The following is a 15,458-nucleotide window of genomic DNA, read 5'->3' on the forward strand; positions in this document are numbered from 1 at the left end:
ATCTATTCTATATGAGGTCTGTATCATTTATAAAAATAAAGTTAAATGAAATTTTAAAAGACAATTGAACTATAGCTACCAAAAAGGGTATGAAGGGAAATTAAAAGAGGAAAGTACATAGTTATATCAAATACATATCCCTTCTTGTCTGCTGAAAATAGAAACCAGGTAACAAAAATTGCTTGTATCTCCTGTAAATACAGTATTTTGATACATAACTTCTGAGCTTCATTTAACATTAATCAGAGTACTCTGATCTGGGCAATGGCTTTGTGGTGGAGAGTGCCCTCAAGTCATAGCTGACTTACTGCAACCCTTGATGGGATTTTCATGGCAAGAGACTACAGAGGTGGTTTGTCATTGCCTGCCTCTGCAACCTTGGCCTTTGTTGGAGGTCTCCCATCCAATTACTAACCAAGGCCGACCCTGCTTAGTTTCTGAGATCTGATGAGATCAGGCTCACCTGGGCTATCTAGGTCAGGGTAGACAATGGCTTAAACAGCTTTAAATCCATTAGCTATTATCATACCACATGACATCAGAAGGACAACTACACAGGTCATGTTGCATTGCAAGAAAAACCAATAGGATTTTTCAAGTTTCATTTTAAGCTAGCTTTTGATTTTTTTCTGCATGTGCAAGAGTCCAAAACAATGCTTTATGTACTTGTGAAGCAATAATGCCAATTGAAATTGCTGCAGACTTATATCTGCAATTGTCTAATTTCTTGTGTTTCTCTATATAATCAAGGATAGCCTGTGTGAGCAGAAAAGTTCTTCTGCAAACCAGCACCAAATGAAAGAGGCAAAGCTGCAGTTGTACACTAGGCCAAGACAGCGAAATTACAGGGAAGAGCACAAAGAATGGTTCAGTTTACCATGCCAGAAAAGCTGCTACAAGAAATAGGACCTACCTGTTTGCTTTTCAAGGACTTCTTAATGGCGTTTTGGTCCATTCCTGTTCCTTCCATCCCTCTCAGTGCATTAATAAAGTCTCTTTTTGAAACAGATGATATCAGTTTGGCCCGTTTTCTGTCAGAACTCCCTGCCTCTTTTGCCTTTTCGTTAACATTTCTTTGGTGCTTCCGGACAGCATTAAATAACTGGACTACTCCCCTGGGAATTAAGAAAAAAAGATTAGGTGTCCAAGCATTATTGCTGAAACATATCCATAGCAGGACCAACCTAGGCATTTATGGCATAACAGTATCTCTGCTACAAGGCATCAGCAAAGCACAGGAAATTCTGAGGTCCGTACAAAGTGAATAGCTAGCACAGAAATTGTACTATTGAAAAGCCAAAGAGATTCAAATTGTCTAATCAATAGATTTTTCACAAGGAGCATGAATGGTACAAACAACTCTGGGTTGGATCCAACAATTTGCAAGCATAACTCCACTCATGGAATGGAAATTTCCCTTCTCCCTGCTTCCACTGCAATCCAAAACACTGCCTCCAGAGTAGACATGGGGACGAACAGCATTATGAACAGAAAAAACCCATGAACAGCCCAATCTGCTGTTCGCGAACAAGCTGTTTGTGATGCCCCATCCTAAACAAACAGGTGGTCGTTGCATGCCTCATTCATTGCCTTCGGCAGGCTTTCATCAAACCAGACAGTCTGGCAGAGGCCAGAGGCAGGGACTGAACTCTGTCTGAACTCCTTCTGCCTTTCCTTCTGGCTTTAACCCTTCGAAGTACTTCCAGCAGAGCGTCCTGTTTTTGCCACTGTGAAGAGAAAATGACAGCCAATGGGGAGACCATGGATCATGCCTTTCCTGGGGTGCAATCTCTCTGAAACTTGGGGGGGGGGGTCTTCAGAGGACAGTGAGGATTATGTCCCCTGCAAATTTGGTGGGTATTGGACATTGGGAAGGTCAGTTGGTAACCCCTCAAAGTAGCTGCCAGCAGACACTGCTGTTTTTGCCAGGACAGGGCCCTTTAAACTATCAGCTGTCAGCTGATAGTTTAAAGGGATCTTTAAAGGGCCAGGTAAGTGGATTTGAGGGGAGGGGGGGCTAAGTGGGGAGGGTTTGGGGGGGGTAGTTCTGGCCCCCATGAACAATGAACATGTCCGGGAACAGTTCATGTTCATCCACGTTTGTTGTTTGTGGATGGCAACGAACGATGAACAGGGTGTTCGGGGGGGGGGGGGTTCCATTCGTGCCCATGTCTACTCCAGAGTGCAGGGGGCCTTCAGGAACAGTGTGGGGCATGATGTGGAAGTCTGCAGTGGCAGGAGGAAAATCAGTTAAAAATTACACCCTCCACAAACCAGAGCAAGAATGCAATCAGAAAGCAATCACAGAATTCAACACACTGTGTCCAGTTATCAGCTAGACCCAAGAGATAAGTGACTATGACCACAATTTGTAAAGGCAGAACATACAAATTCAAGCTCCAATGGACATTATAAAATACAGCTTACATAGCACTGCAGTTTGCGCTGAAGTACTATGGTGACATATAGGATAAACTTCAGTAATTTCTCTCTCAAGGTTGCCTGTAATAATGACTACAGGGCAGCAGTATTCCATAAATGTATTGTCGAAGGCTTTCACGGCCGGAGAACGATGGTTGTTGTGGGTTTTCCGGGCTGTATTGCCGTGGTCTTGGCATTGTAGTTCCTGACGTTTCGCCAGCAGCTGTGGCTGGCATCTTCAGAGGTGTAGCACCAAAAGACAGAGACCTCTCAGTGTCACAGTGTGGAAAAGATGTAGGTCATTTGTATCTACTCAGGAGGGGTGGGGTTGAGCTGAGTCATCCTGTAAGAGTTTCACAGGGTGTGGAATGCTAATGGCGGGAGGCTTCACTGTATCCTGAGGAGGTTCTTTTGCATATGGATTGGTACTTGATGTGCTAATCTTCTCTGCAGGGCTATTGTCGGGGATAGAATGTTTTGTTAGCCTGGTGTTTTTCAGAACTGGAAACCATGCTCTGTTCATTCTTAAGGTTTCTTCTTTCCTGTTGAAGTTTTGCTTATGCTTGTGAATTTCAATGGCTTCCCTGTGCAGTCTGACAAAGTAGTTGGAAGTGTTGTCCAGTTGGTGTCCTGGAATAAGATACTGTGCCCTGTTTGCGTTAGGCTATGTTCAGCCACTGCTGATTTTTCAGGTTGTCCAAGTCTGCAGTGTCTTTCATGTTCTTTTATTCTTGTCTGGATGCTACGCTTTGTGGTCCCGATGTAAACTTGTCCACAGCTGCAGGGTATACGGTATACTCCTGCAGAGGTGAGGGGGTCTCTACTGTCTTTTGCTGATCGTAGCATCTGTTGTATTTTTCGGGTGGGTCTGAATACTGCTTGAAGGTTATGCTTTTTCATAAGCTTTCCCATCTGATCGGTAATTCCTTTGATATATGGCAAAAACACTTTTCCTGTAGGAGACTGTTTTTCCTTGGTTGTTTGATTCATCCTGGGTTTGATTGCTCTTCGGATTTCATTTCTGGAGTAGCCATTTGCCTGAAGTGCGTGGTTTAGATGATTAATTTCCTCATTGAGAAAGTGCGGCTCACATATCCGTCTTGCACGATTCACTAATGTTTTCATTATGCCTCTTTTCTGTCGGGGGTGGTGATTGGAGTTTTTGTGTAAGTACCGATCAGTGTGAGTTGGTTTCCTGTAGACCTTGTGACCTAACTGAAAGTTTGCTTTGCGGATGACCAGGGTATCCATGAATGGGAGTTTTCCCTCGATTTCTTTCTCCATTGTGAATTGTATGTTCAGGTGGATGTTGTTGAGATGATTCAAAAACCCCATCAATTCTTCCTCCCCATGGCTCCAAATGATAAATGTATCATCCACAAACCGGAACCATACACTAGGTTTGTGGGGTGCTGATTCTAGAGCTGTTTTTTCAAAATGTTCCATGTAGAAGTTTGCTATAACTGGGCTGAGTGGGCTCCCCATGGCCACCCCATCCATCTGTTCATAGAATTCGTTGTCCCATTGGAAGTAACCGGTTGTCAGACAATGGTGGAATAAGGCTGTTACATCCTCTGGGAAAATCTGATTAATAAGTGCAATAGTGTCTTTTACTGGAACCTTGGTAAACAGGGATACAACATCAAAACTGACAAGTATGTCTTGTGGATTGAGTTTCAGAGAACTGATTTTGTTGATGAAATCTGCTGAATCTTTGATGTAAGATGAGGTTTTCCCGATGTGGTCCTGCAGGAGATCTGCCAGATGTCTAGCTAATTCATATGTCGGTGAACATTCCATAAATGTTGCCTGGAAGTCTTGAGAAAAGGCATGGGAAATCATAGATGTTCTCTACAGTGATGCCAAGAGTGTCTTCCTTGAAATGAGGGTCTTCGTCCATTGAAAGAATAACAACGAGAGGCTTTGTATCCAAACCATACAGTGTAAGCAACCTTAGCAGTTAAGAACCATGCAAGCAAAAGCCTTAGTGAGGTAGTCGTGAATTTCCTGCATTGTGCGGGGGGTTGGAATAGATGGCCCTGGAGGTTCCTTCCAACTCTATGATGCTATAATTCTACTGGTCACATCATTAGCACACAGAAGACAGAGTAGTCAGTAGCAAGAGGATTATGAACTGCTCTGTGTCCCCTTCCCCCTAGACCAGCAGGTACCTAGGCAAATTTATTCCCATCTCTCCTTGACTGGAAAAAGCCATAATTGGGTGAATCCTGACTCTTTAGAACAGATGCATACTGCATCTTCCTCAAGGACAGTTAAAGCTATTCTCACTCAAAAAAACCTGGACACATTTGTGTGCCCTGGCCTCATCAAAGAAGTAGGAAAAGAGACATCACTTTGTGCAAAATCTGCTCCTGCTGGCACTGAATATATATTAAATATTTGTATAAACATATGCTTAAAGTAGTGGCTTGCAAAATATGTGCATACTAATTTTGATAAATGCATGCAAAGTGTTTTTTTATTTTCATATTGTGCAAAGAGTCATATAAAGGTTGTCTGAGGAAGTCAGGAAGGCTCACTTCTGTCATTCCGCAGAATGTGCAAAGCAGTAATCTTTAAGAGGGCATTTTTAAAGGGAAATTAGAACTGTAGTAAAATGGAACAGTCCAGGAAGGCATCTTTATAATGGAATAGCATGGCAGTTCACTGCAATGGTTATTGTAGGTATCAGGTGCTTTTACTACATTGTCTTATACTTCCTTTATTGTTACAGTATACCCTTGCCATAGATTACTGTTTACATCATTCTCTAATTCAGCAATCCTAGTCCTTTTGCATTGTTTACTGGTTGTCTCATGCTTTCTGACTGCACTGCTTTATATCCTCTAACTCATCTTGAGTCTTAGCAAGAAAGGAAGACTATAAATAAAATATTTTTTAATAAATACAGCACAAACATAGGAGCAGGAAAAATAATGGCAGGGAGAGAGGGGGAGAAAAAGAGAAGAAATGGGCAGGCAGTCACAAGTTCACAATCACTTCCATCACTATGGCTGCCTTTCTTCCTACAACCAGACAGTGCTCCAGTTATCCTTGTATAAGCAGCTGGTTTACAGTCAATTTTATCCAAATGACTCAAGTACATGTCACATGGACCCTAGGTTGTGTGAATCAGCCCTTAGACAGCCAACACAAATGAAAATTCCTGCATTATGTTATGGTACATACTGGAAAAGCAAGTCAAGGACTTACCACACCCACCTAAACAAAGGTCAGAGACAACCTTTTAAAACAGCTTCTGCAGAGCCAAGGATGTCAAAGCAAGTCAATGGATATGATCAAGACAACACAATAGTAAGCTATTAATACAGAGACACATGATTAATGTAAGAGGGTAATCTGACCACTAGAACAGCAAATTTTAGGGAATGCATTTTAGAGGACTATAAAGAGTGGGAGACGTGATTGAGCTGCAAATTTTCTAAGTTTGGAATTAATGAAACAATGAGCTCAGGATCAGAATCCCTGCAGGGTGAGCACTTAACACGTTATACTCTCATCTGAATTTTATGCTTTCATAAGATTTCTGAAATCTTTTGGTGAACTTGATACTGTATGAGACAGACCCAAGTATAAATCACTTTACTCCCATGAGATGCTTCTTAAGCGTTCTATTTGATTAGAAGCAGATTACTCAAGCATGTCTTTAGATCTGTTTTCAAAAGCACAAACACACACTCTTACCTCGTGGCAATCCTCTGAAGGTTTCTCTCTGTTTCTCTGTCTTTGGCAACATCTGGCTTCACTCTGCACATCGCTTCCCACTCCCGCTTTTTATCAAGCTGCATCATAAATATTATTATGTGGAAAAGCATTAGGCAGTTTAAAATGTGGCACATTTATATAGAATGTGTGGTAAAGAAAACGGATAGATTGTTTAGGAGAACATTAGGTGAAAATAGGGAGAATGTACCCACATTTCAAAGCATTACTTCAATAGGACTGGATAACATAGCCATGGAGTAAATTGTCATAGCACAGACACTCTAATACATCACTCCTATTGCATTAGGGTTAAGAAGTCTAGAAAATATTGGTATGAAGCACCCAAAATGGAATTCCCATCTCAGCCAAAGAAAGAAATTCTTTATAACGAGTGCAGAGCTTAACATTCTGCTACTCGCCTACACAAAGAACTTGTAAGATTTCTTACTAGATGGAATTATGCAAGCTTCTTTATGGCAGATTAATGTTTTTAATTTTAATTTTAATCTCATCTGCAGGGTGAGTATAGTTCTTCTGGAGCCCAGCCTTTTAAGAGAACAAATACATTCTAAAGTAAGCTTCTAGGACTAAGATCAAAAATGAACCATGTGTCGTCTACTGCACCTTCCAAGATGGTCTCCAGCCCCATCTGGCTAATATGATTTGCATAGTTTCTACCTTCTAGTGATAATCCCGATGAGACATGGTGTAATGACATATATTGGGATGGAGACCCAGTAAGACCCCCAGCCATCATTAAATAAGGTTTTTAAATTTACCTGCTAGTGATGGACTGTGTCTATTGAATACAACACAAGAAATTTTAAAAATGATATAAACCACTAAATGGAATGTACTTAAGTTGCATCACATATAGATGCTTATTAGCCGAGTATGATAGATAGCCAAATTATAAAACACTAGGCTTTAATAAAAAGCTGCTAATGCACAATTTTTTATATTTTTTTTTTAAAAAACCTTATTTTTCAGCTACTGGGACAGAGAATGAGAGAGATAATGAGAATGTGTTTTAAACAATTTATTCATTTAGCTTTTACCTTATCCCAATATCGCCCAATATTTGTGTCGCAATATAACAGCCGTGTGTTATTGATGAAAGGTGTATGTCAACATGTTTAAATAAATTTAAGTTCATCTTTCATCTGTCAGTTATGTTTTACCTATAATTTCTGTCAGTTATGTTTTACCTATAATTTCTAGGGCTAGCTGGATCTGAGGAGCCAGATCTGATCTGAATGAAGCAGAGTGTAGTTCTTTTCCAAATCTTATATTGCCCTAAACTAGATAGCATACAACAGTTATCACACTCCTTAGGCACAGCCGATTTTCCACGGAACATCTTTCCCACTTAAATACAACATGGACATTTAACAGAACTAAAATTGGAGTTTATGCTTAGAAAGATCAGATTCCTATACTGCTATGGGAACAAGGTCACAGTTCCAGAGCTGATACAGTTAGCAGTCAAACACTTCCTCCTGCTGAGGTGCAGTTTATGGTGTGCAACTAATTCTATGATTTTTGACATTATACTCAAACACAATCATATTTTCTGTCCTCTTCAACTCTAACATATTCTGGCTTCTACTTCACTTGAAAGCTGAAACAAAGCAGCTTTACTTGCTTCTTAAAAGCACTGAACAACAAGTTAATGGTGTTCTAGCTCTTTTAACAGCAAGTCTGTATTACCTACACAGCCTCTTCTGTGAAGTCACACATAATTCTTATCTTCATAATCCAGGCAGACTGTGATGAATGCATGTGTTTATAACTATGCTCTGGCTTGCGATCAAACAGCCAACCCTCTTTTAGTTCTCCCTCTGTATGGAACCAGTGAAAGGGAGGCTGTTTTAAATCTCTCTCATGGTGAACAAATCAGTTTACTGCCTAACAACCCACTATCAATTTGACGTAGCCCATGTATTTATTTGATAAAACCAGATTTTGAGAGCAAACTACATTACATATTGCAGGTCTCATCCTGAATGCTAAATACAATGGGAGTACCTAGTTACACCACAGTCTGATAATACATACTGTTTGCTACTGGATTAAGATGCTGAAATCTCTACAAGGCCTACGGAGTTTTGCTCTCAGGAACAGAAGAGGATTAAGCTATGCCCCAAATTTCAGCTCACTCTCATGCCTCCTAACCCATCTCTCAAGCTCCCCCTTTCCTCTCACACAGATCCTACCTAAGACATTCTCCCCAGCTATTTGTACTCTGGAACCAATCCTGCTCCCCAAATACCATTCCAGTTCAGATCCAAAAATGAGAGTTTTACAAACCAGAAGACCTTTTAATGTCTCAATGATCTCCAACATTTTCAGTCAAGAACAGGCCTTTTCCAAATTAGGATTACCTTGTTGGAATGTTTAGATTAAATAACCTGCTAAAACGTTTATTACAAATAAAACATGGGGACATGTAGACATGAGCTAAAAGTCACTGGATGCAGTCTGACTAGATCAGAATCATAATGGTTCATTCATACTAAGGATATAACTGCTCACATTACTATTGTACTATTATCCTGCATGATTAAAAAAGAAGTATAATATATAGTTTTTTTAGCTCTTTCTATCCTATCCCAGTGGGTCAATGATGAAAAAGGATGAAACTTAACAGGACGAAAACAGTTGTTCTTCATCAAAGATATAGGTCTTTTATTCAACAAACATATAAGCAATGACCCTAAGATACGAGTTTCCTGAAAAGACTGCTTCCCAAAACTTTATAACTACTAGGACAAGTACATCAAGCATTAGCATCACAATGGTCCAAAAGAATGATGTAAAAGTCCCCTCCCTTGGGCGAACTATGTGTGCTGCACATAACTGACCAATTTTCAGGGTTAGATAACCATCCCCTTTGCCCAGAGCTGATTCACCAACATCCAATGCTCTATGCCATGGCTTTAACTGTATGCTATGGAGAGCCAGTTTGATGTAGTTGTTAAGAGTGCAGGACTCTAATCTGGAGAACTGGGTTTGATTCCCCACTCCTCCACTTGAAGCCAGCTGGGTGACCTTGGGTCAGTCACAGCTTCTTGGAGCTCTCTCAGCCCCACCTACCTCACAGGGTGATTGTTGTTGTGGGGATAATAATGACATACTTTGTAAACCACTCTGAGTGGATGTTAAGTCATCCTGAATGGCAGCATATAAATCAAATGTCGTTGTTGTTGTTAACAACTTGTGGCCTGATAGCTGGCTTTTGGAGGATAGGATTTTTGAGTTCTCTAAAACACAGCAAGGCAATGCAGGTACACTTAAAACCTTTTGGCTGACTTGTCATTTGTTACATGTTTAGGAACAGATAAGTGGCCAGAACTTATAGTAACAATTTTAATGTTCTTCTATTTTAATACCCAGTTGAAAGAGAAAAGATAGTTTGAATGTTGAATTTAGATGGCATGAGTATTTTTCAGTGAACAATTTCTGTTTAGGCCCTGAGCAGCTGCTGTGTTAATCTGGCTCTCCAGCCTATTTGATGTTAGCTCTCCCGAACAAGCAGAACTTGATTTATGAAGCAGTTGTTTGTTTCACTCCTTAAGTGACCCCTGCCATAGTACTCCTGCATCCAACACAAACACTTTGGCAAGAGTAAATCTTTTGTAATCAGTGTCCCAAAAGGTCAGCCATTAGGCTGTTTAGAAGGATAATAGAAGTAGCATCAGGGAGGAAGGGCTACACTTATTGGAGAGGTGGGGGAGAGCTAGGAAGCAAATTCTTTCTCAGTTGCAACTTCCCCCTCATCTCTATGATGTCAATAGTACCCTCTGAGAGAAGTGCCTGGAGAAGCTGGCAATCATTACACTGTACCTATTTCCTTACCTGCTTCCTCTTCTCCAATCTTTCTTGTTTTTCTCTCTCGCGCTCCTTATCTCGTTCTTTGTTTTTAACCAAGATGGTGTGTTTACTCTTGGGAACTGTTTTATTAAGCACTTTGGCCATGGCATCAGCCCAGCCAGTGTTTGCTGCATCTTTGGACTCAGCTGCAGTTTCGTCTTCATTATCCATGACTGCAGGCTCATCTTCCTCATCACCTTCGAGCTCTTCAGCCCCAGAAGAAAAGCTATCATCCGGAAGGCCTGAGCTTTGTTCAGAGCCTGAAAAGAGAGAAGGGATGTCACATTCTCTGCTATGTGTAACCTATCCAATACAGAGAGGAAAAAGTTGTCCCAAAGCACAAAAGTCACTGGAGTACAGGACCATCCACCCTTTCCTCTTATAACTAGTTCATGCCTAAGCAAGGCAAGGCAGCATTTTGATAAATTTATAAGGAAGTATATTGTGCAAACAAACCTCCCCTGAGCAATGATTTCAGAAGCCATTAAGGGAGAAAGAAAGAACCTCAGTAATGTATTATGCAATTAATAAAAGTTTAGGTAGTGCTGCACATTTTTGAGAAAAGGCTTTTCCAATATGTTTCAACAAAAAAAATGGATAAAAAAACTGCAATACTGACACCTAGTGTTGAAATCTTCAAGGCAATGTAGGTTAAAATGAACATAATGGACATATTCTGAATAAGCACGTATACAGACACACACCAAGCTGAACACTAGTCTTGTTTGGTAACAATCCACCTGACTAAGTGCCATCCTAAACAGTTACAGTCCTTCTGAGTCCACTGAAGGCTTAGAAGGAGTGTAATTCTTTTTAGGATTGCACTGTAAGACTCTCGATAACACCTTTCTTACACAGAAAAAAATAAGGGCTCACCTCTGTTAATTATCTATCCCTTATGATGAGAAGCTAAGCAGGGTCGGCCTTGGTTAGTAATTGGATGGGAGACCTCCAACAAAGGCCAAGGTTGCCGAGGCAGGCAATGGCAAACCACCTCTGTTAGTCTCTTGCCACAAAAACCCCACCAGGGGGTGACATAAGTCAACTATGACTTGAGGGCTGGATTTCATTCATGATGTTTCTTACAGAAATAAAGCTAGGGTTACTGCCCATGTGTAGAGTCTGGCTGTAAATGTTTACATTTTAATTGATTTGGGAAGGAAAGAGGAACTATCAACAGTACTGTGTAAAGAAAAAATGCATACATTTTCTAATTGTTCTTTCCACTCAGACTGAGGAAGCCTGCAAGAGCCCTTTTAAAAGTACACCTTTGTTTATCATCTTTTAGTACATCTTCATTTATCACAAGCTCATTTAGGAGGCGCCTTGACCTGGATAGCCCAGAAAAGCCTGATCCCATCAGATCTCAGAAGCTAAACAGGGTCTGCCTTGGTTAGTAATTGGATGGGGGACCCCAATGAAGACCAGGGTTGCAGAGGCAGGCAATGGCAAACCACCTCTGTTAGTCTCTTGCCATGAAAATCCCACCAGGGGTCACCATAAGTCAGCTATGACTTGAGGGCACTCCATCACTACCACCAAGGCGGTAATAGCATCAAATGCAACCTGAGAACACTGAGATTCTTACTGCAATTACCACCATACTTAGCCTCTGTACAGTGGTAGAAGGCATTCAAAAAATTTAATACGCATTATTTTTGTAATCCTAACCAATCAATTCTCATTCAAAGTTCAGTCACACAACGGAGATAGTATTATTTTATGTTATGGGTTAGTGGCTCCAACAGCTCCAATCTCTGACACTTAATATTGTGCAACTCTGAGCAGGTAAACAAAGGCCCATACAAACCCCAAAACACAACACATTCTATTATTGACATCTGATGCTCATGGAAAACCAGGTATTTCGCAAGTTCAAACGTATTAACTTCATGCTTGTGAAAAAAGTTGTAACCAGCCATACTGATCCACACAAAATTTTTAAAAATCCATGTAATACCTTTTATTGGAACCAACTAGCTATCTCATCCTAGGATGAAGTAAAATCTCATTAGAGAGTAATCTCTTTGGAATAAATAAAGGCCAAGGGCCAAATATCTTCTCAAAAGCCAAGGAAAGAGCACAGATCTCTCTGAAGGCTGAGAGCAGAAGGAAGTGTTTGTCAGCCTTTTTATTAATATTGAAATAAATAAAATTTATACACAAAATATAGTTAAGTGAAGCAAAAATGAGAAGCACATTTTTTTCCAGGCTTGCTCCCAACTTGTTCACAAACCCAAAGAGATGACCCTCCATATGTGTTATTATTATCCCCAACACAACAATTACCCTGCAAGGTGGGTGGGGCTGAGAGAGCTCTGAGAGAGCTGTGACTGACCCAAGGTCACCTAGCTGGCTTCAAGTGGAGGAGTGAGGAATCAAACCTGGCTCTCCAGATTAGACTCTTAACCCCTCACCAAAGAATATCATAACCAGATATGAAAAAATTGTTATTGTCATGCCCTTCCCTTTTTTAAAAAATAATTTTGATAGCGTCTCCACTATTGATTAGTTTTGATGAACTTGAAAGCCTGAACCATGTTTTGTCTCATTTTCGTTGGTACCAAAAAGTTATTACATGGACTGATGTGAGGGGTTGGATCACATGACTCCACATAATATATCCAAATGCATCTACAAAGATTAGCATGTAACTGCAAGTGGGCACCAATATGATCAGATCTGAAAACACTTAAATAAGGAGACTAGAGCTAAGAATGGACAAGACAGATCCTCCTATACACCTGAAAAATGTTCCAGGAAAATCTGAAATCTAAGGGAAAATACAAAATGGTAAAAGGAATAACCACAGCTTTAACCAGATGCCCTCAGTGGCTATAACTAGGCAACCATAACTGTGTAGCTACTATTACAGGCTTGGTTTTCTTCAGTAAAAGGCAGGAGGAGGGGCAGGACCTTTTCCAGGCTGTTTGGGCCTTTGAAGGAGGATTCAAAGGGGCCAGGGGGAAGGTAAGCCAAGGGGAGAGAAAAGAGGAAATAGTGTGAGGAAAGTTATACAGGGAAAGTGCAACTGGACCATAGGGGAGAGGCTGCTGGGTGAGGGAGGTGAAAATGGGACAAAGGTGGATGGGAATGAGAGAAGGAAGTAGGAAAAGGGGGAAGAGGCTATGGGGGCCAGGGAAGAGAAAGAGGATATATGGGGGGATGAGATGCCCCCCCCCCACAAGTCCTTTTGACTACCCACTTGTATATTTTAATTGCCAGTATTTCCTCAGCGGCCACATTTCTACATTGGCAAATGCAAGCAGCTTATGGCACAACTAAATACATGTACATCCAGATACCAATTTCCTAACAAACAACTTTTGGCAATACCGCATGAGCTCAACTTTATGATCAAACACTTGTCTTATACTTCAACTAATAGCAAAGCCCATTTTCATGCATTCTATACCAACTATCAAGGGCCCAGAGGTAAGACCTGTCATTTTCTCCACATCTATTATTTGAAAGGCTAGAATTTTGCAGGCATCTGGAGTTTGTGTGATATTGTTTAAGGAGACAACAAATTTCGTTGCACAGCAATCAAATACTTATATAGATATTACTTCCTAGAGCCTAACTGTGCATCTGATAGGGACTGGAAGCCACAAAATTTAAGTTACAAGAGTTTATCATCATATAAGACAATGTACAAGTGATTTGTATAGAAGTACTTTTGACATAAGAAATTTGTATAAAACAGCTTTAAGCCCCCACCCAGTACTAAACCTGCAGGACATAAACCACTATGCCACTGGGAAAGGACCCCTTTCATTCTGAAAATGTTTTGCTAGCAACCAACCTTACCCTCTATAGCTGTCTTAACCCCAATAACAACAACAAAAAAGCAAGTGTTTTAGTTAATTTGAAGGACACTGATTCCTAAAGCAGTCATCATTTCCACAGAATGAAGGTACAAACTCACCAAACAAGGAAGTGCACAGCATCTCCTCTGTTTGCAAAAATTCCATTTCCCCACTTTATTAACAACATTTATATCCCTCCTTTCTGCCCAATCAGGGCCACCACCTTGAGTATCAGTGAGAAAGGCAGACCATAAATGACAAAAATAAATAACAAAACAAGCATCATCAAAAGATACCACAAAGTCAATTAAAAAGCAGAGCCATATATAAAGCTCAAGACAGCACACTAAAAGATTAAAGCAGATTAAAACTGTCCTTTTTTTCTGTTCCCACCCAACTGCTGCTGCACAGCAGGAGCCAGAGATAAGGAAAGACTTCTATTAAAGAAAAATGGGGAAATGTTTTTAAAATGTATTTCAGATACGTAGGAAAACTGAGAAAGAGCAGCAAGCAACATGAAAACACGGACCACTATGACGTAACCTTGTTTCAGGTGGGTAGCCGTGTGTTGGTCTGCAGTAGAACAGGAAGATGCGGGTCCTGTAGCACTTTAAAGACCAAGTAGATTTACTGGGTATGAGTTTTCAGGAGCCAAAATATCTGAAGAAAGGAAATCTAGTTGATCTTTAAGGTGCTACTGGAGCCGAATCTTCCTGCGAAGTAACTGAGGTAACATCAGAAACCAAACAATCGAGGCAATAAACTACAGGGAGGAGGAAATGGGACTAAAAACAAGAGTTCAAGAGATGCAAATAAAGAGATTATCAGAAAAATGCGGAATACGAGAGAACGGAGGCGGGCAAGTCGAAGGTATGTAAACCCGTGAGCTGCTCGCCTGTCTCCTCATCGCAGGCTCACAGGAAATAATTTCGGCACCCCCACTTCAACAAGCACAGCGTTATTCATCAATGCCCCCAGTCACCCCAGTTCGCTTCCCAGCGCCGACTGAAGTCATTACCACAATCACTTTCCGCGGCAGCAACTTCTTCCACACGTGAGCCCACCATGGCGGCCGCCATTTTGTTGATTATGTGTGTTCACTGAAACTGTCCGAAGGAGGAGCGCAGCTGCCAACGCTACGCATAAACGTTCCGGGGACAAATAGTAACTCTGAGACAAGGAAAGGCGGAAACGGATTGACTTTTGTTGTGCCCGGGGAGCTAGCAACGAGGACTACAAACCAAGATAAATTAGAATTAGACGGTACGCCTACGTACATTACCTGGGAATAAATTTCATTTAAGACTGTGGAATTTATATTGCAATCCTACGAAGAGTTACTACATTCTATTGAAATAATTGGGTATAGAGTAGTGTAACTTTGCACAGAATGGGAGAGTGGGAGGAGGGGACACTGAGTAACCATGCACATATTTGCGCTGTGAGTCCGTTAAAGTATAATGGGCTATTGCAACTGTGGTCGATGTTTTCTGTGCTTATTTCGGTTTTTTCCCCCCATTTTCTCCAAGAGAATTGATCTATATTGCATGGAAATCAGTTGTAATTCCGTGAAATCTCCAGGCCCCACCTGGAGGTTGGCAACCATGCCTTGAATGCACAGGATCAGTC

At 40.9% G+C, this 15,458-nt stretch overlaps 1 protein-coding gene across 1 annotated transcript in view; it reads right to left on the reverse strand.

Moving 5' to 3' along the window:
* The window catches only part of RRP15 (ribosomal RNA processing 15 homolog), a 37,297-nt gene extending 22,373 nt beyond the window's left edge, over positions 1-14,924 (reverse strand). The window contains exons 1-4 of the mRNA XM_054983280.1: positions 14,848-14,924; positions 10,006-10,280; positions 6,127-6,224; positions 914-1,115 (exon numbers count right to left, since the gene is read on the reverse strand). Of these exons, the coding sequence (XP_054839255.1) occupies positions 914-1,115; positions 6,127-6,224; positions 10,006-10,280; positions 14,848-14,908 (636 nt within the window). The 5' untranslated portion in view covers positions 14,909-14,924. The remainder of the gene's footprint in view (positions 1-913; positions 1,116-6,126; positions 6,225-10,005; positions 10,281-14,847) is intronic.
* Between the last annotated feature and the right edge of the window lie 534 nt (positions 14,925-15,458).

The sequence above is a fragment of the Eublepharis macularius genome, chromosome 1 (assembly GCF_028583425.1).
Source record: "Eublepharis macularius isolate TG4126 chromosome 1, MPM_Emac_v1.0, whole genome shotgun sequence".
In the NCBI taxonomy this organism is placed as follows: Eukaryota; Metazoa; Chordata; class Lepidosauria; order Squamata; family Eublepharidae; genus Eublepharis; species Eublepharis macularius.